Genomic DNA, 25,624 nt, shown 5'->3' with positions numbered 1-25,624 from the left:
CCATCAAGGTGCCAGCAGGGCCATGGTCTCTCAGAAGCTCTGGGTGGCAATCTATTCCATGTCCTTCTCTTGGCTTCTGGTGTGGCTGGCAAGGCTTGCTGCCCCTTAGATCTGCAGACACATCACTCTAAAAGCTGTAAAAGCTGCCTCAGTCATCACATGGCATGTCTCCTGTGTGTCTCTCCTCTTGTAAGGACAGAAGTCACACTGGGTTAAGGGCCCAACCTACTCCAGTGTGACTTCAGCTTAACTACTTATACCTGCAAAGGCCCTATCTCCACATGAGGTCACATTCACTGGCACCAGGGGTCAGGGTTTCAATATACGCTTTTGGGGACACAATTCAATCTACATCAGTGACCCAAAAAGCCCATCAAGTTTATCTTCTCCTGGAAGCCTTCATCTAATAGCAGCAATTTCCTTACACAGCTCCATCTGTGCTTCCTACTTAGTTTCCAAAACAAACAAACAAACAAAAAAAACAACTAAAAATACACTGTTTAGGGATAAAGACGTTAAAAAGGCAGAGGAATAATTAATTAATTTAATTTAATAATTTTTAATTAATTAATTAAAATTAATTAATTAAAATTAAATTTAAATTAATTAATTAACTTAATTTAATAATTAATTAAATAATTAAATTTCACATTCTGAAAGTCAGAAAGTGGCTCCCTCTGGGGGGAGCAAGCAGTGCCCAGAAGGATCTTTAAGGTGTTTTTAATGCGCTCCCTGTGTCTTAACCCAGGAGCTAGATTCATAGTTATTTCTCTTATTAACCTCTAAATTACATCCATATGTTCTATGCATTCTTCTATGGGTATGATGCATTTCATACTTTTAAAAATTAAGTATAGGGATTAAAAAGACAAACCTATGAGAACAAAGAAGAGGTGAGCAGATGACAGCAACGAAAGCATGTGAGTAAGTGGCAAGTGAGTAAGACCAGCAGAGCCAAAACCTAAGGCAGTGGTGAAGACATGCCAGAGCCGGTGCCCCAGGACAACGCAGCAACAGGGGCATCAGGTCCTGCTAAAGTTGAGGGTGAGCAGGGTGGCTATGGACTGAGAATCTCTTTAGTTAAGAGGTTAAAGCTCCAATGACACCTCTGCTGTTCACATCCAGAAATGACTCCTCCCTCCAGGGGCAGGCTAGACTCTGGCGGCTCCAGAGATTCTGAGGCAGCCAAGGGTGGAAGCTCTATCCTGAAAACAGGGAAATTCAGGTGAAGTTTAACAACTGTGTGGTCAGCTCCTGGTCCTCCCTATGAGGCTTCTAGGATGTAGGCAGGCAGGTTACTACTTCCCAGGAAAGAAAAGCTGGGAAATTGGGAAATAAAGAAAATTAAGGGGATCCAGCTACAGCAAGGGTCTTTGGCAAACTACAGACCCCACAGGCCAAATCCAGCCTGCTTTTGTAAATACATGTTATTGGCATACAGCAACGCCCATTCATCATGTATCATGTACGCTGCTCTCACACTGCACAGCAGGGTTGGCCTGCAAAGCCACAGCTACTTACTATCTGACCCTTTACGGAAAAGGCTTGCAAATCTCTGGTCTAGAGCGTCCAATATCCAAACAAGAGGGGTGCTCTAAAGAGACAAACCAGAGAAAATAGAAGCCAGGAAATTCCAGAACTCAAGAAGGAGCATTTCAGGAACTTCCCTGGTGGTCCAGTGGCTAAGACTCTGCACTCTCTATGCAGGGGGCCTGAGTTCAATCCCTGGTCAGGGAACTAGATCAAGCATACCATAACTAAAGATCCTGCATGTCACAAAGAAGATCCCGCGTGCCACAACTAAGACCCAATGTAGCCAAATAAATAAATAAATTATTATTTTAAAAAAAAGAAAGAGCATTTCAAATGGCAAGGCCCACAGAGCAAAGGCCCAGCCCCAGGGAAGAAAAGCCCCACATGTGGTATCATCACTGAGTAATATCAGAACACTGGCAACAAAGACTGGACCCACTAGTGTCCAAAGAAGTAGATAGAAAAATGTGCAGAGTCCAAACAGGCAATTCACAAACAACTAGGAAACAGGAAAAATGTTTAACTTCACCTGTCATCAAAGAAATATAAATAAAAAACAAGGCTTCATTTTACAGCCATCAGATTAGCAAAACCAGTTAAAGGATGGTTAGTAGCAAACTCCAGCAAAGATACAGGAGAGGAGCCGTCTTGCTCCTGTTGTGGGAAGGCGATTCCAGAACTTCTGGGTGGAATCAACTGTTCCCGGGAGTGCTCACACACAGGCATCCTCCGGCCACGCTGACCCACGCTGACCCCAGCTGCTCTTTTTGCAGAGTGTCACCTAACTACACAGATGTCCACAGATGTCCACAGGCCTTCACTCCTGCTCAGCTCAGTGTCCAGTATGCTGTATGTCCTCAACAAACCTGTCCATCAAAGCCACAATGCAAACCATGTACAGCCACCCTCAGGGACTAAGAGATACAAAGAAAACATCTAGGTTCCTTCTGGAATCCCAAAAAGGAAAACAAAAATCCAAACTCAGATGTATGAAAGGATGTTCATATTGGACAAATAAAAAAAATTACAGCCCAGCCATTTTTGTACCTCTCTGCCTTGATGTTTTCTTCCACATCGCCAGGAGCTGCAGCCCCAGGAATTAGAGAGCGAGGCCAACACTTACCTGGTACCGGTCAAGGATTCTGAAGTCCTGACAGGTCGTCCTGTACATGGCTTGTCCAGCTGGAAGCCTGGAAACTCCTTCTTTGGTCCCATAAATCCCGTCCACTAACAGAAGTGCGGCATTCACAACCTGATCCAGGTCAAAGAGCGGCAGCCCCCGGTCCCTCTTCGCCTGCCGGACAATCAGCTTCCGCTTCAGCCGCCGGGCCTCCGGGGTCATGGCCACGGCCCCAGGACAGGCTTCTAGCCGCTTGAGGAGCAGCTTCTCCTCGTAGATGCTCACGGGGGTGAACCTGGGCCCTTTGGGCTTCCGGTCCTTCTCCAGCACGGGCTTCCTCTTCTCTCGAGCCCTTGTTTGCAAGGACGTGTTGGAGTCTGTGTCCTCGCTGTCGATGTCCATCCTGTCGGGCTTCTCCTCCTCACTCTCCACCTCCTGCTTGATCTGCTCAGGGGCTCTGACCTTCTTCCTGCCTCCAACCCCTGGCCCCGAGGCGGCCGAGCCAGGAGGGGGCGGGATGTACTCCATCCCGGGGTCGATGACTCCGTCACCTTCCATCTCATCATCATCTGCGCAAAGAAGAAAGCAGGAGGGGAAATGCAGACCCGCCGCCCACAGGGACAGCACACACACTGCCATCAGGGCCACACACAACCCAAGAAACCCGAGGATGGGCTGTCTTACCGTGAAACAAGGCTTGTGGCGGCATCACATCTGGAATCAGATCAGCTTCTGAGAGCAGGCTAGGCGTGGCTGAGTGAGAGGCAGGGGTCCCAGGGGCAGAGAAATCCAGAGACGGGGATGGAGATGGGCTTGTCAGTGGGGTGCGGTCGGAGGAGCTCAGGGACGAGAAGTCAATCACTTCTCCTTTTTCTAGAATCACATCTGGCCTGCGTCCTCGGCTGATGAACTTCACAGGTGTCGAGGAGGTGCTACGGTCAAGAAAGCCAGCTGCCTCTTTCTGGGCTCTCCGGATGTCCTTCGCTTCCTGAGTGCGAGACCTTTTCTCTTTCAACTCCATGGCAGATTCCACAGGATTCCGACTCACCCGCTTTCTAAGTCCCTCGACAGTAATGATGGGATCTAAAGTTGGTTTCGAGGCTGCTGGAAAAGAATAAATATCTAAATTTTTTAATAGCTGTTCAACATTAGCTTCTTCTTCTACCTTACTGTGAATCTACTTCCATGTTTGAAAGAGAAAAATGTTCAATGAATGCCCTAAACTAAGATTTAGATTTCTCTTAACCAGGAAAAAGGAATTATAATGCAAATATAAACACTTCTGCACCATCTTTCACCTACTGGAATTGGTAAACGTTAAAAGTTTGATAATGCTCAGAGAGCGTAGGGGGAAAATGGATAGTTCATGCCTTTTTGATAGGGCATAAATTTTATTACAACTTTTTGTAGGGTAATTTGGCAATATGATTAAAATTCTGAATAAATATGCCCTTTGATACAGCAACCTATTTCCAGGAATTTATCACAAAAAATTGGCAAATGTGTGTAATTATAGTATTGTTTAAATACCAAAAAAGGATAAAAATAACCAAAATGTCCGTCAACAGGGTAAAGGTTTAATAAACTATCACATAGCCATTCAATAGAATGCAATGAAATAAAAGAAAATAGGGTAGATCTACATGTACTGTTATGGGAAGATGTCCAATGTATACTGGTAAGTGGGGAAAAAAATGGAGAACAAGTAATATAGTATGAATCCGTTTACGGGTTTTTTTTTTTTTAGTAAAAAAATGCTTCAGTATGCAGAGAGGACTTCTGAAAGCTTCACAAGAGACAGCAGTGGCTCCGCTGGAGTGAAGCTGCAGGCAGGGTGGGCATGTGGGGAACTTTCAGACTTCACACCTTCAATACTATGAGATTTGTTCCCAATTATATTTTTAAAAATTTAAAAGGTCATTAAAAACTTTTTAGATAAAAAAAAAAAATCAGATCTGTGAGAGTAAGGAGCTACTGTTAATTTTTTATAAGTGTGAAAATGGCATTATGGTTAGGCTACAAAAGAGAGTCCTTATGGATAAGAGATAAATCATGAATATTTAAGAAGGAAGTGCTGATGCCTGGAAGTTGCTTCTAAATAATCCGAGGGTGGGGATGTGTGGAGGGTAGGGAGAAAGGACCCCAGGGCCAAGATAAAATGAGATTGGGACGTCCCAGGTGGTCCAGTGGTTAAGAATCCACCTTCCAATGCAGGGGACGAGGGTTTGATCCCTGGTTGGGGAACTAAGATCCCACATGCCGAGGAGGAACTAAGACCCGCAACTAAGACCCATCACAGCCAAATAAATATTTAAAACAAACATACAAACAAACAAACCAAGATTGCCAGTGTTAACTGCTGAAGTGAAGACAAAGGTACCAAGGGATTCACTATATTACTTCACTATATTACTTCACATTTGTATATTTAAAATTTTCCATACTAAAAAGATTAAAACAATAAATAAACAGACTGAAAATAGAGAACCTTTCAGATACTACAGGAAATTTATTAAACTGGTAACTTGATTAGGCAGTTATAAAACATTTTTTGTATAATATTTATTCACAGCATAAAACTGTGGGGCAGAGCAGCTCTGGGGAGGCAAGGGCTCCGTGCCTCGTAAAAGTGGATTGTCTACACTGGCACCACTCAGCTCACGACAGTACCTTTCACTTTCAGAGTGGAGATGGACAGCTTCTCTCCCTCAGGTTTCAGGGTAGGGGGCCTGTTGTGGACGAGCTTCCACCATCCCGGTTCTCCAAATTCCTGAGCTCCCGAGCGGAAGTACATGGGGCTCCCCACGCTAAGGCAGCCCGCCACTGTGCTCCACCAGGTGGAGGTCTTTTTCCTGAGGAGTTCAAGAATTTAAAAATTATTGGCTTTTTAACTCTATCCTTATATAGACAGTGCAGTCTCTGCCTCCAAGTCTGTGACAGGCTATGGAACTTCCCCTCTCTGAAGGAACAGAGCACACTGGATAAGGGAGAGGCTCGGGGTTCTGCATGGCTTCAAATCCCAGCTCCACCACCTTCTAGCTGCCTCAGTTTCTTCATCTTTAAAATTAGGATAATAGAACGTGCAAGACTGCTGTGGGGATTAAATGAAGTTAATTCAAACAAAGCTCATAAAACACTTCTTATCCGTGATTATGAAGTTCTACAGGCTAATTTTATTTAACTTGAGCTGCTTTTATGTATGAGTTAAAAACAACTCCCAGGAAAGAAAGCAGGAGAGTCATTAGCCCTGGTAAACAGTTCATTTTACCCGTGGAGAAGGATGCATCCCTCAGCCTGCTACTTGCCTTCGCATCATCTCAATAGATGCAGAAAAAGCTGTTGACAAAATTCAACACCCATTTATGATAAAAACTCTCCAGACAGTGGGCACAGAGGGAACCTATCTCAACATAATAAAGGCCATATATGACAGACCCACAGCCAACAATGTTCTCAATGGTGAAAAACTGAAACTATTTCTTCTGAGATCAGGAACAAGACAAGGATGCCCATTCTCACCACTATTACTCAACATAGTTTTGGAAGTTTTGGCCACGCAATCAGAGAAGAAAAAGAAATAAAAGGAATACAAATTGGAAAAGTAAATTGGAAAAGAAGTAAAACTGTCACTGTTTGCAGATAACATGCTACTATACATAGAGAATCCTAAAGATGCTACCAGAAAACTACTAGAGCTAATCAATGAATTTGGTAAAGTAGCAGGATACAAAATTAATGCACAGAAATCTCTCACATTCTTATACACTAACAATGAAAAATCTGAGAGAGAAATTAAAGAAACACTCCCACTTACCATTGCAACAAAAAGAACAAAATACCTAGGAATAAACCTACCTAAGGAGAAAGGCCTCTATGCAGAAAACTATAATACACTGATAAAAGAAATCAAAGACAATACAAACAGATGGAGAGACATACCTACCATGTTCTTGGATTGGAAGAATCAACGTTGTGAAAATGACTATACTGCCCAAAGCAATCTACAGATTCAATGCAATCCCTATCAAACTACCAATGGTATTTTTCACAGAACTAGAACAAAAAAATTTTACAATTTGTATGGAAACACAAAAGATCCCAAATAACCAAAGCAATCTTGAGAAAGAAAAACGGAGCTGGAGGAATCAGCCTCCCTGACTTCAGACTATACTACAAAGCTACAGTAATCAAAACAGTATGGTACTGGCACAAAAACAGAAATATAAATCAATGGAACAGGATAGAAAGCCCAAGGATACACCCACGCACCTGTGGTCACCATATCTTTGATAAAGGAAGCCAGAATATACAATGGCAAAAAGACAGCCTCTTCAGTAAGTGGCGCTGGGAAAACCAGACAGCTACATGTAAAAGAATGAAATTAGAACATTTCCTAACACTATACACAAAAATAAACTCAAAATGGATTAAAGACCGAAATGTATGGCCAGACACTATAAAACTCTTAGAAGGGGACTTCCCTGGTGGCACAGTTGTTAAGAATCTGCCCGCCAATTCAGGAGACACAGGTTCAAGCCCTGGTCAGGGAAGATCCCACAAGACACGGAGCAACTAAGCCCATGCGCCACAACTACTGAGCCTGGACTCTAGAGCCCGCAAGCCACAACTACTGAGCCCACATGCCACAACTACTAAAGCCCGCACACCCTAGAGCCCATGCTCAACAAGAGAAGCCACTGCAATGAGAAGCCCATGCGCTGCAATGAAGCGTAGCTCCCTCTCGCTGCAACTACAGAAAGCCCATGTGCAGTAACAAAGACCCAACACAGCCAAAAATCAATAAATTAATTAAGTTTTCTAAAAAAACCTCTTACGAGGAAAACATAGTTCACAGCAAGATCCTTTTTGACCCACCTCATAGAGAAATGGAAATAAAAACAAACAAATAGGACCTAATGGAACTTAAAAGTTTTTGCACAGCAAAGGAAACCATAAACAAGGCGAAAAGACAACCCTCAGAATGGGAGAAAATATTTGCAAATGAAGCAACTGACAAAGGATTAACCTCCAAATTATACAAGCAGCTCATGCATGTCAATATCAAAAAAACAAACAACCCAACCCAAAAATAGGCAGAAGATCTAAACAGACATTTCTCCAAAGAAGATATACAGATTGCCAACAAACACATGAAAGGATGCTCAACATCACTAATTATTAGAGAAATGTAAATCAAAACTACAATGAGGTATCACCTCACACCAGTCAGAATGGCCATCATCAAAAAATCTACAAACGGGCTTCCCTGGTGGCGCAGTTGTTGAGAGTCCGCCTGCAGATGCAGGGGACACGGGTTCGTGCCCCGGTCCAGGAAGATCCCACATGCCGCGAAGCGGCTGGGCCCGTGAGCCATGGCCGCTGGGCCTGCGCGTCCGGAGCCTGTGCTCCGCAACGGGAGAGGCCACAGCAGTGAGAGGCCCGCGTACCACAAAAAAAAAAAAAAAAAAAAAAAAAAAAAAAAAAAAATCTACAAACAATAAATGCTGGAGAGGGTGTGGAAGAAAGGGAACCCTCTCGCACTGTTGGTGGGAATGTAAATTGATACAACCACTATGGAGAACAGTATGGAGGTTCCTTAAAAAACTAAAAGTAGAACTACCATATGACCCAGCAATCCCACTACTGGGCATATACCCTGAGAAAACCATAATTCAAAAGGAGTCATGTACCACAATGTTCACTGCAGCACTATTTACAGTAGCCAGGACATGGAAGCAACCTAAATGTCCATCGACAGATAAATGGATAAAGAAGATGTGGCACATATATATAATGGAATATTACTCAGCCATAAAAAAACAAAATTGAGTTATCTGTAGTGAGGTGGATGGACCCAGAGTCTGTCATACAGAGTGAAGTAAGTCAGAAAGAGAAAAACAAATACCGTATGCTAACACATATATATGGAATCCAAAAAAAAAAAAATGGTTCCTATGAACCTAGAGGCAGGACAGGAATAAAGACACAGACGTAGAGAATGGACTTGAGGACATGGGGAATGGGAATGGGAAGCTGGGATGAAGTGAGAGAGTAGCACTGACATATACACACTCCCAAATGTAAAATAGATAGCTAGCAGGAAGCAGCTGCATAGCACAGCGTGATCAGCTCAGTGCTTTGTGACCACCTAGAGGGATGGGATAGGGAGGGAGGGAGGGAGACGCAAGAGGGAGGGGATATGAGGATGTATGTATACATATAGCTGATTCACTCTGTTATAGAGCTGAAACTAACATAACATTGTAAAGCAATAATACTCCAATAAAGATGTGAAAAAAAGAAAGATGTGATACACACACACATACACAATGGGGTATTATTCAGCTATAAAAAAGAATGAAATCTTGCCATCTGTGACAACATGTATGGACCTAGAGGGCATTATGCTAAGGGTATTATGTGAAATAAGTCAGAGAAAGACAAATACTGTATGGTTTCACCTATACGTGGAAGCTAAAAAACAAAACAAATGAAGAAACATAACAAAACAGCAACAGTCACAGATACAGAGAACAAACAGGTGGCTGCCAGAGGGGAGGAGGGTGGGGAGAGGGGAGAAACAGGTGAGGGAAATTAAGAGGTACAAACTTCCAGTTACAAAATAAATAAGTCACAGGTATGAAATGTATAGTGTGGGGAAAAACAGTCAATAATTATGTAGTATCTTAGTATGGTGGTGTATGGTAACTAGACATACCGTGGTGATCAGTTTGAAACGTATGGAAATACTGAATCACTATGTTGTATAACAGGAACTAATGTAGTGTTGTAGGTCAATTATACTTCAGAAACAAACTCATAGAAAAAGACACCAGATTTTCCAGAGGTGGGGGGATAAACTTCCAATTATAAGATAAATAAGTACTAGGGATGTACTGTACAACATGATAAATATAACTAACACTGCTGAATGTTATACAGGAAAGTTGTTGAGAGTAAATCCTAAGAGGTCTTATCACAGGAAAAAAAATCTTTTTTCTATTTCTTTAATTTTATATCTATATGAGATGATGGATGTTCATTAAACTTTGTGGTCATCATTTCATGATGTATGTAAGTCAAATCACTATGCTGTACACCTTAAACTCATACAGTGCCATATGTCAATTACATATCAATACACCTGGATGAAAAAAATACATAGATGGAATCATACAATTAAAAAATAAAAGGAAAGAGGGTTTCAGATTGCCTTTACAGGTCATGGGATCTAGCTACAAGTCAACAGCACTGCTTTATTTTTAGTGCACTTATTTTTACAGTTTCATTCTATTTATGCAAGTGATATGGGTTTTCCACTTACCATGGTGGTGTGAAGTTTCTTTTTTTTCAGTGACTTGATTTAAATAAGTAAACGATAATTCAAGTGATACACTAATATGGCCAAAACCCACTAGTTTAATGGTTAAATTACAAGAAACTGGAGAGTAATTAATGTCTTTCAGTAGAAGTATTGAAAAGAAAAAGAGCCTCAGCTGATGCCTCTCAGAACTCGCTCTAGAAATGAACAAATGAAGCTGAGCACCTGCTGCTAAAATACGCCAACTTCCTTAAAACAGGCAATTTAAATCCAAATTCTTCCAGAAGACAATCCACCAGGCAGAACAGAACTGAAAGATCAAGAAAACCTTCCAAGATCTAATTTTATCAGTTTTTTTCCTTTCCTTGTCCCTTACAAATGGGGTGTATTAAGTTCCATAAATAGAGCTAAATCATTAAACTAAAACAACAGATTTCCTTTCTTTAAGAAAAAGAACCAGTTATGCTGTCAATTCTTTTCTTAGTTCTATTTTTCAGTTCTATTTTTCCCTCACAGCAGCCTGCAGAAGGTCACCCCTCCATGATTCCTCAGCAACTTTGGCAGAGCTGTGACTTCTCAGCACCCGATAAAATGGGCTGCAGGGAGTTCTGAGTGAGGACAAGCACAAACTCCCTGCTCTGACCTTTATCGTGTCCACACCGACCCAATTATGCAAGATTTATGAATCTCACACAGGACTTCAGAAGGCAACAAACAATCAGACTTCCCTGGTGGTCCAGTGGTTAAAACTCCACGCTCCCAATGCAGGGGGCCCGGGTTCAATCCCTGGTCAGGGAACTAGATCCCACATACCACGACTAAGAGCCCGCATGCCGCAACTAAGATCCAGCACAGCCAAATAAATAAATAAAAATTTTTTTTAAAAAAAGAAAAAAATCTCAAACAATCCGCCAATGCAACTGCAAACTTGCTAACCTCTAATAGCAATAAAAATCTTGCTAGATGCACATGGACCCTTAGTTAATAAAACATCTGGTGTGGATGTCTGTGCCCCGGCACCCCTAAGTCTGATGAACCAAGGAGGGGTCATGGAGGAGAAGCACTCGGCAGCAAATTCAAAGCATCATGATGAAAAGAGTACCAAAGGAATAAACCATATGCGTGTTAATGTGCCCAGACTTGGCCAAGCACTGTGAATACCAAACAGTATACAATGATTTCTACCTCTCAGTTAATAAACACAAATACTAATAATTAACCAAGAGCAACTTAAATGAGTGCAGTCAATAACTGCCATCATTTCTCTTCTTCTGACCTCCTATAAGGCACTGATTTTAAAAGAACATAATATTCCTCTATCCTCAAATTAGTCACCTATCCAACTATTAAACTGCCTCATTTAATCAAACTCTCTATTTTTTAACATTCTAAGAATCTGTTCAACTGTCTTCCTGCTCAGCAGAAACCAACAGTTTCCTCCGAAAGTAGGATAAGAAGTATGGAAACCTACCCTTGTAATTACATAAACTTCCACTTTGTTTTTAACTTAAAGTAACAACATTTTCAGGATTAAAAAATTCTCACTAACTGCCACAAGTAATTACTCTAATTCTCTAAAGGCCTGCATTAGGCTGTCTCAAGTCTCATATACTTTATTCTTTACATCTTCATGCAAGTATAAGATTTTTTAAAAATCACATTACCTATTCCCAAGCAAAAAAGTCCAATGTTTCTCAATGAAAGCACAGATGTCTTCTTTCCACCGGAAATAGCCCTGACGCCCACTACCTTCCAGGGACAAGTTGTACATCGCCAGCATGACCACCTGAAACAGAAGCACAACAGGCTGGGAGAAAAGCACAAACAGGGGTGGTAAACTTCAGAGGGGAACGTGTGTTGTTTTATACTCTGAGTATGAATAGAGGGGGGGAAAGGAAGGATAATATCTTGGAATATTCTCAGGATAGAATTCTACTTCCTTTTTGGCTTTCCATAGATGAGTATCACTGTTCCCCTTAATCACGTTCACTTGTTCCTCCCATGTTACATGTGCGAGGCTGCTGTGTGGCTGAACTGGTGATGAGTAACTAGTGCCCTAAGCAGCCCCCATCCCAGTCCCCCTCCATCACTCAAAGGCAGCGCTAAACACCGTGTTAACCAACGGCATCAGGAGGCCCCAGGGCCTGCTCCAGCCGGCATTTCTGACGGACAATGCTGACCTATACTAAATATTCCAAGCATCACCCCTGCACATATACTTTCCTAAGCTCTTTAGAGGGGAGAAACAATACTCTCAGAATTTCAGAGCTGAAGTTAACATGAGTTACCATCCACTCTGGGTTTAGCCTGCCTCAGCCGTGGAAACTGTTCCTGAGATGAAATCAGAATAGACAAGGGGCAGGGACCTGAAAGGCCTGGCTGCCTGGCCCATCCTCAGAGAGGAGGACACCCCTAGGTCCACATCTAACCTAACTTCGTATTTAACAGATAATGAATTCACAGCCCCAAATGGGGAAGTGCTTTGCAGAAATACGAATAACACATTCTCACTGTAAAAGACTTCACTAAAAAGAGAAAAGAACAAAGAAGGAAGTAAAAATCATTTAAAACCCACCATCAAGAAATAATCTTTTTAAACATTTTCAGTGATTATCCTATTAGACATTTCTCTTTGCATCTAAATGCAATTTTGTAATCGTAAATGGACAAGAAACTACAGATGCTATTTCAAAACCATGTTTTCAACCTAATAAAAATAATGATTAATTTTCGGCCAGCGCAATTGAAAAGGGGACAGAATCTAAGAAGAGAATCCTTCCATAACTCTTCTTTCCATGAGGAGTAGCCCAAAGCCATACAGGGTCTAACAGACTGCAGTTCACGCTCCCCGACATCGATGTTCACAGCCCCAAATCCCGATGGCCCAACAGGGAGACCTACAACCACACCCTCAAAGGGGCCTGGTGATTCTGATGCTCCTACCAAGTCTCAACTTCCCCCATCCTTAAACTTGTAAAATTTGCAGACAGTCTACCAATTAACCCCACGAACAGACTTTTCAAATCGTTCCACTCATTTTTGCATCGGGTCGGCGTCAGCCAACAAACCTCTCCCTTTAAAGTTATTGTTCACAGGGAGTCGTTGTTTAATAGACATAGGATTTCACTTTGGGGAGATGAGCACTTTCTGGAGATGATAGTGGTGATGGTTGGAAAACAATGTGAATGTGCTTAATGCCACTGAACTGTATGCTTAAAGACGGTGCAAAGGGTAAGCTTTGTTATGTATATATACATTTTTATAAATTTATTTATTAATTTCTTTCTGGCTGCGTTGTGTCTGTTGCTGTGCACAGGCTTCCTCTAGTTGCGGCGAGTGGGGGCTACTCTTCACTGAGGCCGTGTGGGATTCTCAGTGCGGTGGCTTCTCTTGCTGTGGAGCATGGGCTCTAGGCGCACGGGCTTCAGTAGTTGTAGCACGTGAGCTCAGTAGTAGTGGCTCGCGGGCTCTAGAGCGCAGGCTCAGTAGTTGTGATAGGCTTAGCTGCTCTGCAGCATGTGGGATCTTCCTGGACCAGGGCTCAAACCCGTGTCCCCTGCATTGGCAGGCGGATTCTTAACCACTGCGCCACCAAGGAAGACCTGTTACGTATATTTTACTACAATTTAAGAAAGCTATTGTTCAAGAAATACCTTAAGGATGGAATGAGCTCTTCTGCCCGCTCAGACTCCTAGAGTAACTTGGAAACGTGTATTCACTGTTAATCTCCGTGGTACAGACAAAAGTGTGTTGTTTCATTTCCGGTACTATTTTTTTTAAAACATTTCATGACTTTAGAAAGTTAAAAATCACATACTTACTTGCAAACAACTTTTCCTATTATCACCGTATTTACTGAGCAAACTAAAAATCCAATCATGAAGGACATGGTTTTCCCCCTCTTCTGGAATCTGTAATCTTAAAGAAGGAATCCCAGTTGCGTTTCTGCTCTTACACCACCAGCCCAAGCTCACAGTAACAAGCTGGCCTTGGGAACCAGAACAGCTCCAAGGCCTTGCTCAGGCTGGCACAGCCCAGCAGGCACCTCCCAAGTATCTGCTGAAGAGCATCTGGAAAGATGATGAGCGTGTCTAGGACAAGAACGTAAAAACCACCCTACTTGATAGCTTCCCTACTTTTCAGACTGTTGTTCACACCTCACCAAGGAGGAGGACACAGAAAGTGTGTGGAAGGGGCCTTTTAGTCACCTCATTACTGTTGACATTTTGTAATATAAACAAGCATTTCTACTTCTTATTTTGATAAATCAACAAAGTTTAAGATTTAAAACAACAGAAAACCCACATTCCAATTGGAATATGACATCAACAGAGTCTATTCCAGACCAACAGATCCTCTTTTAGCTCTTGCGTGGGGGGTGGGGGGGAGGGAGGGAGGGGAGAGAGGGGGAGGGGAGGGGGGGGAGAGGGGGGGAGAGAGATAGAGAGGGAGGGAGGGAGGGAGGGAGGGAGGGAGGGAGGGAGAGAGGGAGAGGGAGAGGGAGAGGGGGAGAGAGAGAGAGAGGGAGAGGGGGAGAGAGAGAGAGAGACAGAGAGACAGAGAGACAGAGAGAGAGAGAGAGATGCAACTAGAAACAATGGTCAGTACTTTTCCAAGAACCAGATGTGTCTGGTCCCAGTTTTCACTTCATTATCTCAGGGTATTTAATACCCATGTCTTTTGGAAGTGAAAAAATAATTTTCAAGAAATGTTAGTCTGATTAAATAAGCAAATTGAGTCAATATTGCCAATATATTGAGCAATACAATCAAAAACCACTTTTTCTTTTAAAAAGAATCTCCACAGAAAACTCATAGTCTTGAAAGTAACAAATTACATACATTTGCTCTTCTTCCATTTTACAATTTTATGAGAAGCTACCTGCAGGCCAAGTGCAAATCTGACTACATGTGCACACATCAGAATAATCAACTAACATTAATCTGACCTTGCCTAGACATAGTATCCCATGCACACTTTAAAAAAAAAAAATCTCAGAATACTCATGAGACTGTATCCTCAATACAAACTTCCATTCATTTTCTACTTACATATTTCCAGGCAAGTCCAAAAAGCCTCCCTAAGATCACCACTGACAGATTTCAACAGATGTCCTAATAAAGCACTGAAAATTAACAGGATAGCCTCTGGCTGCAAACACAGCTACAATTTACAAGGAACACCCTAAGTGCCTTGGAGGGTACAACCTAAAATCTTTCTTATTACCCTGTTTATTTCCTTCACAGCAAAAAGTGCTAGGGGTAATTAACTTGTTTATTTGTCTGCCTATCATCTAAAATAAATGTCTAGAATGTCAGCTGCCTGGGGCTAGGGTCTTGGCTGTCTCACCACGAAGAAGTAACAGCTAGAAGGATCAGCTGGTCTCCACGAGATTCTGCTCTCCAGGCCTAAAACAGTGCCTGGTTCAACATGTTCACTCAGTATTTGTCAAATGAATAAACATAAAAACTGAGTGAGTGATGCCTAATACATTTTTACAACTTAAAGACTGCATATACCACTGGTGCCTTGTTATAAACATATTAATATAAAAACAAAACAAAAAAAAATTAATATAACCTGGAGATCAGTTAAAAGATACTGTTTGGGCTATAGTTGGCTGGGATTAGGGTGACCATCTTTACTTTTTTTTAAAAATTGAAGTACAGTTGCTCTACAACATACAACTAGTTGCTAGTTTCAGGTGTACAGCATATTGATTCAGCATCTTTATATTTTTTAGAATGGTTTTATTTTTCTAAAAATAGCTGCCAAAAAAATGTGAACCTCTTCGATTAAAATCAGAGTTTGATATTATGTATAAATGAAACTATGGGTGGGATTTTCAGAATCTCAAACCCAATTCACTAAGTTGGCAGTGAGTTTTTTTACTAAGAACTCCTTTCTCCACACATTCAGTATGATTTTCATTGTGAAATAAAGTGACCCTCAGAAACAACTCAGAAGCTCATATGTAGGTTCCTCATTCCCTAGTTACTTATTTCAATAAATTTCGCAGCAGGGTGGGTGGGACCAACCCCATGAATTCTAGAGAAAGAGGTTTAACTCACTTGCTGCCACGTCAACTTCAGCCGCTCATACTGCTCCTTGCCATCTCCAGAGCAATCGGAACAAGTAAACCTAAAAAAATTATCGCCCTTAAGGTAACTGAGCTGTTCCCTCAGCTGACCTAGGAGGAAAACAAAAAGGCACGTCACAGGTATATCTAGAACAGAGGTAAACCAAAGTTTTAATAAATCTACCAGCCGTTTCCCAGGCTGTGTTTTTCCTTTTCTTTCAGCCAGCCTGTGAGGGCAGGATGGAGATGGGGAAGGGAGTAGAGAAGGTTTTTATTCTTCTAACATCAAGCACATGCCCACTAAGATAGATCTGTGGTTCCTGGACTTTGAGAAGAGACACTGGAAAGGCAGGTAGGGATTGTTCTCACTGGCTGTTCCAACTATTAACATTCTCGACTCCTACAGGAGGTCTCCTCACACATTCTTCCAAGAAAACATCTGAGCTCCCACTGTGCCACTGGGCTAGGAACCAGGAACACAACACCTAAGACAGATGCGGTGCTTGCTCTCAGAGGCTTACAGATGCGGTGAGGGCTACAGAGGAGAGAGTAGGTAATCACAGCAGCACAGAGGCTCTCCGTCCTGACTGTGCATCAGAACCACCCAGAAATTTTGTGTTTTAAATATGCCCGGGTCTATTCCCCTCAAAATAAATCAACCTCTGGAAGCAGGGCATTTCCTGAAGTTCCACAGGTGATGCTGATGCTCTCTGAGACGTGGAAACCCTGGAGTGGGATGTGATGGGTGCCGTGGGGCAACGTGAGAGCACATAGAAGAGGTGCCCACCGACACGAGGAAGACAGCAGCACTAGAAAAAGTGGGGTGGACGGTGGCCTAAAGGATGGCTAGAATTGGCACGTGAAAAGAGGTGGGGGGTACGGGGAGTATAGAGGCTGTAGAGACACATGTTCCACAGAGGAAATTTACATGCACAAAGTCCTAGGGATAAGAAAGAACGGTTTGGGCTTCCCTGGTGGTGCAGTGGTTAAGAATCCGCCTGTCAATGCAGGGGACACGGGTTCGAGCACTGGTCTGGGAAGATCCCACAAGCCGTGGAGCAACTAAGCCTGGGAGCCACAACTACTGGGCCTGCGCTCTAGAGCCCGTGCTCCCCAACAAGAGAAGCCACCGCAATGAGAAGCTCTCACACTGCAATGAAGAGTAGATCCCACTCACCGCAACTAGAGAAAGCCAGCGTGCAGCAACAAAGACCCAACGCAGCCATAAATAAATAAATAAATAAATAAAATTTATTTTTTAAGAAAGAAGCAACTGCTTGTGGAGAAGGAAAAGCTCACCCTAACTGTAAAGCTCTGTTTCCATGTGGGGATAGGAGGGCACGAAGGAGAGAGGCTGGAGCAGTTAGCAGGGGCCCCAGGAGGCAGGGCATTTACAGCGCAGGCTGTGAGGATGGTGGAAAGCCACCCAGGCTTTCAGGCAGAACCCTGAATCTATAAGCAGAGACAGCTCTAAAGCAAAAACTAGCTAACTCATAATAAATTTTTGGTTTGCTTTCTGTGAAAATGATATTAATTTATTAATAATAACTATGGGGCTTCCCTGGTGGCGCAGTGGTTGAGAGTCCGCCTGCCAATGCAGGCGACACAGGTTTGTGCCCCAGTCCGGGAGGATCCCTCATGCCACGGAATGGCTGGGCCCGTGAGCCATGGCCGCTGAGCCTGCACATCCGGAGCCTGTGCTCCTCAACGGGAGAGGCCACAACAATGAGGCCCACGGACCACAAAAAAAAAATAATAATAATAATAACAACTATGAATCCGAAGAGTTGAATCCATCTTAAAAAACCTCCACATACCAGAAAATGACCCAGTTCACAACAATATATATACACATACATAAATTTCTCTGACCTAGTTACAAATTCTATTACACAGAGTATTCCTCTAGTACATACATCTTTACTACTCTCCGCGTAATGGAAACATCCTGTTTTGGTTAAGAGCCCTGATGACTGGTAAAGCACCTTATTGCTTGTATTTACTGCCAGCAGATCAAGGAGGCCAGCAAGGAGAAAACATGAATGGCCATAGAAAAAGGCATAATACATATTTAATCTCCTAATTCCGACCTTATATCAACATACTATAGCAGTTGTTTTCCATGTAAGTTAGACACTACCAGAGTTATGTTTATGAGTCTGAAGTTTAGCTCTACACTGGGCCTAGAATTTGGCCCCAAAACCACAATGTGACCCTGATAGAAAAGTGTGGCTAATTCTTTAAGTAACACAAAATTTCCAATTTTCTAATTTTTATTGGGTTACAACCAAGAATGTTAATTTAACAACGTGATAGAGGTTGGCAGTAATATATATTAGTACAAATGTGTCTATGTTTTATATAAATTTGCAGTTAATCAACTACACTAATAATAAATATAAGAGTTATCTTTTTATTTGGGTCTCTTTCACATTCATGTTTCTTTCACAGGTTAGAAAAACAAAGCTTCCTGCAGGAATTGACAAAACAAAGGAAAGGAGAAGCTCTTACTGGCTGGGATCCACTTCTGGCACTTGTCGCAGAAGTAGGACAGCTGCTCCTCCATCCACGACACGTCTCCTTCATCACTGTTTAGGGAGTCCCCACTCTGGTCGTGAGACAAGTCCACAGACGCCTGGTCCTCTGACTCGACGATCAGCAGAGTCTCCCCCTCCACCTCCCCCTCCTCCAGGCCCTCTGAGGTGGACGTTCTTGTGGCTTCATCGTCGTGCCGACTGATCAAACTGCTCAGGTGGATGTTACTCTCCATCCCTCCCGGCTTGCAGGAGCACTCTCGGGAACAATCCCAGTTTCTGGACACTAAGCTTGAAGGGGCTCCTTGCTGACCACACAAACAAACTCTCAGAAGAGCGTCTGCCTGACTCTACTCAGACATAAGGGGCACTTAAAGCAATTATTTAGAATATACGATCCATCATCCTTTTTCTGATCAAGTTTAAAAGGACGGTGACCACAAAAAGGCTGAAGATCGCACTAAGCTGTTCTCCATCAACACTCACACACACTTAACGCTGTCTGTTCCATCAATATTTCACACGCATTTCAAGTCACGTTTTTTGAGATCCTTTTGCCAACACCATCTTCTCTCTTTCTGCTTCAAGTTGCTCAGTCAGAAGAATCTGTTCTCCCAAAAGACGAATATTCTCTTTTTTCCGATTTTGCCTCTCAATGTCTCTGATCACTCCGTCACGAAGCCTCTAAAAACGTAAGAAACAGATTTTAGTGAAACTCGCAACAGGTGGTTCCCATCCTTGTGTCATTCAAATCAAAAAATCAGTGTTACCAAAATACTTAAAACTCTTAGATTCCAAATACTCAATTACTATTTTAACTTTCTGTGTAGATGTAAATGTAATAAACCATCAAATTAACTTGGTAGCGTGATAGTATTATTACAGACCTCTTATCATACTTTAAGAAATTTTGCATGATTTAATATAAAAATGGGAAATAACAATTAAAAGAGAAAAACTGCCACTATGCTGAATTTTTAAAATTTAGTTAATATATGATGCTTTAAAAACTTGATGAGGGAGTTCCCTGGTGGTCCAGTGGTTAGGACTCTGCACTTCCACTTCAAGGGGCACGGATACTATCCCTGGTCAAAAAAAAAAAAAGAAAAAACAACCTGATAAGAGCTACTTGAGTAACTGTGAACTACATTCCTGGTAGCAATTGTCCTAACTGAATAATAAACATCCAAGAAAAAAAATCACTAAAATTTGAACAAACTGTAAGGACGCAAAAAAGTAAAGAACTCGGCTTCTTCTATTATGTACAGAGAAAAGGTAAAACTTACAATTACATAATGGGGAGAGAAGGGGAAAAAGAATGCTACCAGCAGAGTTAAAAATAAAGGCCCATTGATGGTCATTACTTTGATAAACACTAAAGACAAGCAGAAAATTCCAGAATATGGACCTGGCATCTAAGATGAGACTTTTCTAAAGCATCAATCCAGTCATTACTAGTAACCTACACTTTACAGGTCATAAAATACTCTAATAATTTAACAGTGGCCTTGTGAGGCAGAATAATGGGGGCAGGCCCTGGGGCCTGGGTAGGGTTTTTTTAAATTACTATTATGTCTATTTTAACAACTCACCAAGTACCTCTACTTGCTGGCCCTCCTCCAGGCCTAGGGCTCCAGTCCCCATTACAGGGGAAGCTGGGAAATTTAAGAGTACTGGGACTGATAACACAACTGAAAACCAACTGTCCTTAACCCTGTGCCCCTGGCAAGATCTCCAGGCAGAATCGGAGGCTCTCATTCCACTCTTCACTCCCCAGCTCGTCCTCTCCTGTGCTTCTTCCATCAGGACACACCTACACACGCCACCCAAGCCCCGAAGCCCACACCGTCCACACCTGCTCTGAGGTCCTCCCCTCCTTTCTCAGGGACTTTAGCACTCGGCTTGGGATCTTGTTCTCCATCCAGCATTCGCCAGTTTCCTCCAGGTTTCAAAGTCTGTGCCGACTGCCTCGCACATTCCTCCTGCGAATTCCACTTGACTACCTTACTAAGAGACCTCTTCACCATCACAACTCTAACACCTAGAACGCGGCTCCTCATGTAGTACTCACTGCTGGTTTTGCTGGGCTCCTGTGAGGATCGAGGCTGATGTATGTAAACTGCTTAGTACAGCGCCTGGTATGTGGCAGTCAGTCAGGAAACAATGGGGGACAACAGTCAATGTTTTATTTCTTGCTTCCTTGAACCTTCCAACACACCCACTGTGTCAAACATTTGTCCTCCTCTTTCCCGCTGCTAGAAAGTAACGCCGCAATGAATGATTGGACGTAAAACAAACACAGGTTATTCCAGTCAATCTCAACCTCTAACTTCCAAACACCTAAACCTTATACTTGTCCCATTCTGACAGTGGTTCTCAACCCTGACTGCATGTTAGAATCCCTGGGTCGCTTTTAAAACGTACCTAAGTGGGATCCGCATCCCCAAGAGATTCTGATTCAATAGGTCAGGAGCAGGGCCCAGGCTGCTTACCTGGTAAAAACTTCCAGGAACAAATCGCACGTGTAGCTGGAGGTCAGAACCAAGCTTTCACCCAGCCGTACTCCATACTCGGAAAATCCCTGCTCGCTGACCTCAGAGCTACATCTGACATAGCATCTTCTACCCTATCTCAAATTTTCTCCAGTCACCATCTTTTCCTTCTTCAAAAAGAAAATCTCCCGCTTCTGTTCCAAAAGGTAACACCTTAGAACCACTACGTTAATCCCAATCTCTAATCTCTTCCGCGCCCTGTCACCATTAATCATTTAATTCCCTCCCCTAAAATCTTGCATCATCACAGGCTTCCTCTCCTCGGACTTCCAGAGTGTGAACACGGGACAAAGCCCTCACCCGCTGCATCTCTGCACCCCGAGCACCTGGCGCGGTCCCACGCAGACAAGCCTGTTTACAGTGACCCAGCAGCCTGCGTCCACCCCGGGCCAACCGGGCTCCACCGCACCCCTCCCCCGCCCCCCTCCCCACACACCCGGCTGACCCAGCTCGCGCTCGGCCTTCCGTTCCCGGAGCAGCTGCACGTCTTCTTCTGTTTCCCGACGCGCCCGGGGCGCCGGGAGTAACGTCCACCAATAGGAAAAGGAAAAAAATAGGGCTGGGAGACACAGCAAGACAGACAGGCCCCTGAGCGGTGAAGTCAAGGATGTTTCCGCACATGAAACCACCGGAAAGAGAAAAATTGGAGGCCGCTGTCTTTATCAGCACCAGAATCTAGTTTCCATAGCAAACTGTTCCTTAAGAAGTAAAAACCCACCCCCCAGACGAGTATCTCTCCCAATTCCCGAAGGCGAGAGGCGGGGGAAGCGTCACCAGCGCTTCGACACCCGCGGGGCGGAGGCGGGGCCAGCCCAGGCGGGGACCACCTCCCCCACTTCCCGGAGGCCCCAGGGAACGGTCTCCCCGCCTCAAAGGAGGCGGGAGGGGAGAAAGGAAAGGCGAGGAGGAAGCGGCGCCACGCGGAGCCGGACCCCAGGCCCCAAGCCTCCGCCGCCGCGCCGGCCCGAAGGCGTGGGCACGTGACACCGACCTGCTGGTCCTGTCTCTGCTTCATATGCACGCCCGCCACGGTGGCCGCCGTCACCACCAACGAGAGGCCCAGCACCACCTTCGAGCTCCCCGACATCCCCGCGCCGGCCGCCGCGGCCTCCGCTCCCAGTACCCCAGGCCCCGGGCCGCCGCCGAGCGCGCGCCGTTGCCGGGGCGGGCCAGGCTCGACCCCTCGAGTGTAGAGTCCCAGCTGCCGCCAGGCGCGAGCAGTCGAGAGCCGAGCGCCGAGCGACGCCCAGGCTCCGCGGAAGGAGCGGCTTCCAGTAGGGCCTCGGGATCGCAGGCATCCCTTCCCTGCCCTGCGGGCGGGCGGGTGATAACAGTCCCAAGAGCCCCCGCCCAGAGCTGGCCCCAGCACCACCCAAGGCGGGGTTCCAGGCCTGAGCCCTCCAATTCATCACCCGCCCCCAGCGGCGGGAGAGTCCGGGGGCCGGGATGCCGGACCCGGTACCTTGCGGACCCTCGACCGCGCGCGTCCCCTCGAAGCGCGGGGCTGCCTCGCTCAATGCCAGCCTCACCAAACGCAGCCCTCGTTGCCCCTTCGGCAGGGAGGTGCCAGGAGATGGAGTTTTTCTCGTTAGATGCTGTAGACACGGTCACCTGCTTTCACCTTGACGCTGTGGGGTGGCGGGTCAGGTCTGGTTTTTCTTGACATAAAAAAGCCTTCTGGCTACAGAGCAAGCTCTCTGGGCAGCGGCATGTCTTCGCCTGCTGGCACGAAAGACGCTGTCCCCTTGTCGCCCAGGTAATCCTTGAGGCAGCCCTTCTACACCCAGTTCCCGCCCTCAGATGTCCGAAATGATCGAGCGAAGCAGAGCGTCGAAAACCGCCGCAGAAGGTACTGGGCAAGGCTCGCACAGAGGTTGGGCTTTCCAGTGAAAAGGTATTATCATCAAGTCATTGTTTCCCACTAGAATTCCCAAAGGACAAACTTCCTCCTGGGCAAGCAACTGGACGCTGTTTATTTGGGCTGAGTCTCCGTTAGCCTCACCCCAGGGCTTCTTCGACATTGATCTCTGTAGTGCCTTGCTGTTCCAGCGTCTGTTGTGCGAGCATCAATGGCTTGAGGTGAATGTTGCTCTCAAGAAATGTAATAAGGGCTTCCCTGGTGGCTCAGTGGTTAAGAATCCTCCTGCCAATACAGGGGACATGGGTCCATGCCCTGGCCCTGGAAGATCCCACGTGCTGCAGAGCAGCTAAGCACGTGCACCACAACTACTGAGCCTGAGCTCTAGAGCCCGCAAGCCACAACTACTGAGCTCACGTGCCACAACTACTGAAGCCTGTGCGCCTAGAGCCCGTGCTCTGCAACAGAAGCCACAACAATAAGCCCGCGCACGGCAACTAGAGAAAGCTCGTGCACATCAACGAAGACCCAACGCAGCCAAAGATAAATGGATTAATTAATTAATTAATTACTTTAAAAAAGAAATGTAATAAGATAAAAATAAATTTAAAAACGCAAATACCCTTTTCAAATGTCATTTTGTCTGCAGCATTTTTCTCAGCAGAGGAGGAAGTACCATTGAATTGGAGAACGGGGTCCCCGTGCTGACCTTGGAGTTAGAAGCAATTTAAATCAGGACATATTTGGGTGTTTCTCTAAAGAAAAAAAAATCTATATTCAACTGCTTTTTACTTGTGGTAGATTCCAGATAGTTTTTTCCCTAACTCAGTGCGTCTTCAATAAAGCTGCATGTCTTTAGAATGTATGTCAGAGTGAGATGGCCTTTCATTCTATCATGACTGATGTTTCAACTTGTTTTCTTGAAATGTATTGTTATTTTACTTTTTAAAATCCCTTATGTGGGGACTTCCCTGGTGGTCCAGTGGTTAAGAATCCACCTTCCAACGCAGGGGACATAGGTTCATATCCCTGGTCAGGGAACTAAGATCCCACTTACCATGGGGCAACTAAGCCCGTGCGCTGCAACTACTGAGCCTGTGTGCCACAACTAGAGAGAAGGCCACCTGTGCACTCTGGAGCCCACACACCACAACTAGAGAGAAGTCCATGTGCAACAACAAAAGATCCCTCATGCTGCAACAAAGATCCTGCATGCTGCAACTAAGACTCAATACAGCCAAATAAATAAAATAAAATTTTAAAAAATAAAATAAAATCCCTTATGGGGAATTCTCTGGTGGCCCAGTGGTTAGGATTTGCGTTTTCACTGCCAGGGCCTGGATTCAGTCCCTAGATGGGGAGCTAAAATCCTGCAAGCTGCTGGTCGCCATCCCCCCCAAAAAAAAATCCTTTATGTGTTACTGATGTCAAATTCAGAAATGGATTATCTGTTTAACTATTTATAAGCCTAAGCAGGATGTTTTCTGTGATTATTGTCACATAAATTACAGAGTTGCGAGAGTGACTGCACATCATCAAACACTGAAACCAAATTTTCTTTTCATTAAACAATTTCCATCTAGTCTCAGTATATATTTAAGTGTGTCCAGTATGTTTGAATAAAAACAGTTTTCTGAGACAATTTGAAGAGTTTCTACCAATGAATACATTTTCCAAAAAGAAAGTCCAGACTTGCTGGTTCACTCATTTTGTCCCCCAACAGACTGATTGAAAGTACCAGGAGCAGGCTTCCCTGGTGGCACAGTGGTTGAGAATCCTCCTGCCAATGCAGGGGGCACGGGTTCGTGCCCCAGTCTGGGAAGATCCCACATGCCGTGGAGTGGCTGGGCCCGTGAGCCATGGCTGCTGAGCCTGTGGGTCCAGAGCCTGTGCTCCACAACGGGAGAGGCCACAGCAGTGAGAGGCCCGCGTACCGCAAAAAAAAAAAAAAAGAAGAAGAAGAAAGTACCAGGAGCAGTAGATTCAAGGCAGCCCCCATCCCTCATGCAGCTGAACACCTGGAAGGAAGACAGACTGGTGTCAAATTATCACAATAAAAAAGACAGGGAGACAGGTGATTGTTATCAGTCAAGTAGCAGTTCTTATGTTCTGCGTGTTTGTGTCTCCCTCAAATTCTTATGTTGAAATCATAATCCCCAATGGGATGGTATTAAGAGGTGGCACCCTTAGAAGGCAATTAGATTTAGATGAAGTCATGAGGGTGGGGCCCCCATGAGGGGGTTAGTGTCCTTATAAGAAGGAAAAGAGACTAGACACACAAACAGATGGCACCTGCAAACCAGGAAGAGGCCCTCACTAGAACCTGACCAGGCAGGCACCCTGATCTCAGACTTCCCAGCCTCTGAAACTGTGAGAAATAAATGTCTGTTGTTTAAGCTGCCCAGTCTATGGTATTTTTGTTATAGTTGCCCAAGCTGACTAAGACAGCAATTATCTGTTCCCCAAAGTTAAGTGCAGGTGTGGATCTACTGCTCCAGAGTCAGCATCACCTGACACAAGAGAAGGTTCAAGACCCAGATCTCTGTCAGGACCTTCCAGCACTCTGGGAGCCAGGTGCCGGCTTGTCTTGAGTTCTTCACTCCCTTCCTCTCTGTGGTAAATCATCA

At 44.4% G+C, this 25,624-nt stretch overlaps 2 protein-coding genes across 8 annotated transcripts in view; both read right to left on the bottom strand.

Annotated features, from left to right (window-relative positions):
* The window catches only part of KAT14 (lysine acetyltransferase 14), a 58,931-nt gene extending 40,108 nt beyond the window's left edge, over positions 1–18,823 (bottom strand). For 4 of the 7 annotated variants that reach the window (XR_010836570.1, XR_010836572.1, XM_067013430.1 and 1 more), the window contains exons 1-6: positions 18,565–18,823; positions 16,046–16,164; positions 11,639–11,760; positions 5,324–5,505; positions 3,338–3,757; positions 2,657–3,222 (exon numbers count right to left, since the gene is read on the bottom strand). Coding sequence is in view for 4 of the 7 variants with exons in the window: in XM_067013430.1 (XP_066869531.1) it covers positions 2,657–3,222; positions 3,338–3,757; positions 5,324–5,505; positions 11,639–11,760; positions 16,046–16,164; positions 18,565–18,823 (1,668 nt within the window). In the remaining 3 variants the exon portion in view is untranslated. The remainder of the gene's footprint in view (positions 1–2,656; positions 3,223–3,337; positions 3,758–5,323; positions 5,506–11,638; positions 11,761–16,045; positions 16,165–18,564) is intronic. The other 3 variants (XR_010836571.1, XM_067013431.1, XM_059037087.2) reach the window with 1 other exon arrangement.
* PET117 (PET117 cytochrome c oxidase chaperone) lies at positions 18,309–24,243 on the bottom strand. Its single transcript, XM_059037088.2, has 2 exons — positions 22,131–24,243; positions 18,309–19,271 (listed from the first exon to the last, which is right to left on the bottom strand). Exons 1-2 carry the CDS (start codon positions 22,224–22,226, stop codon positions 19,122–19,124), a joined length of 246 nt encoding a protein of 81 aa, XP_058893071.1. The 5' UTR covers positions 22,227–24,243; the 3' UTR covers positions 18,309–19,121.
* Positions 24,244–25,624: the final 1,381 nt, after the last annotated feature.

This window comes from Kogia breviceps, chromosome 14, assembly GCF_026419965.1.
Source record: "Kogia breviceps isolate mKogBre1 chromosome 14, mKogBre1 haplotype 1, whole genome shotgun sequence".
Classification (NCBI taxonomy): Eukaryota; Metazoa; Chordata; class Mammalia; order Artiodactyla; family Physeteridae; genus Kogia; species Kogia breviceps.
This window is presented reverse-complemented; position numbering and strand designations above follow the sequence as displayed.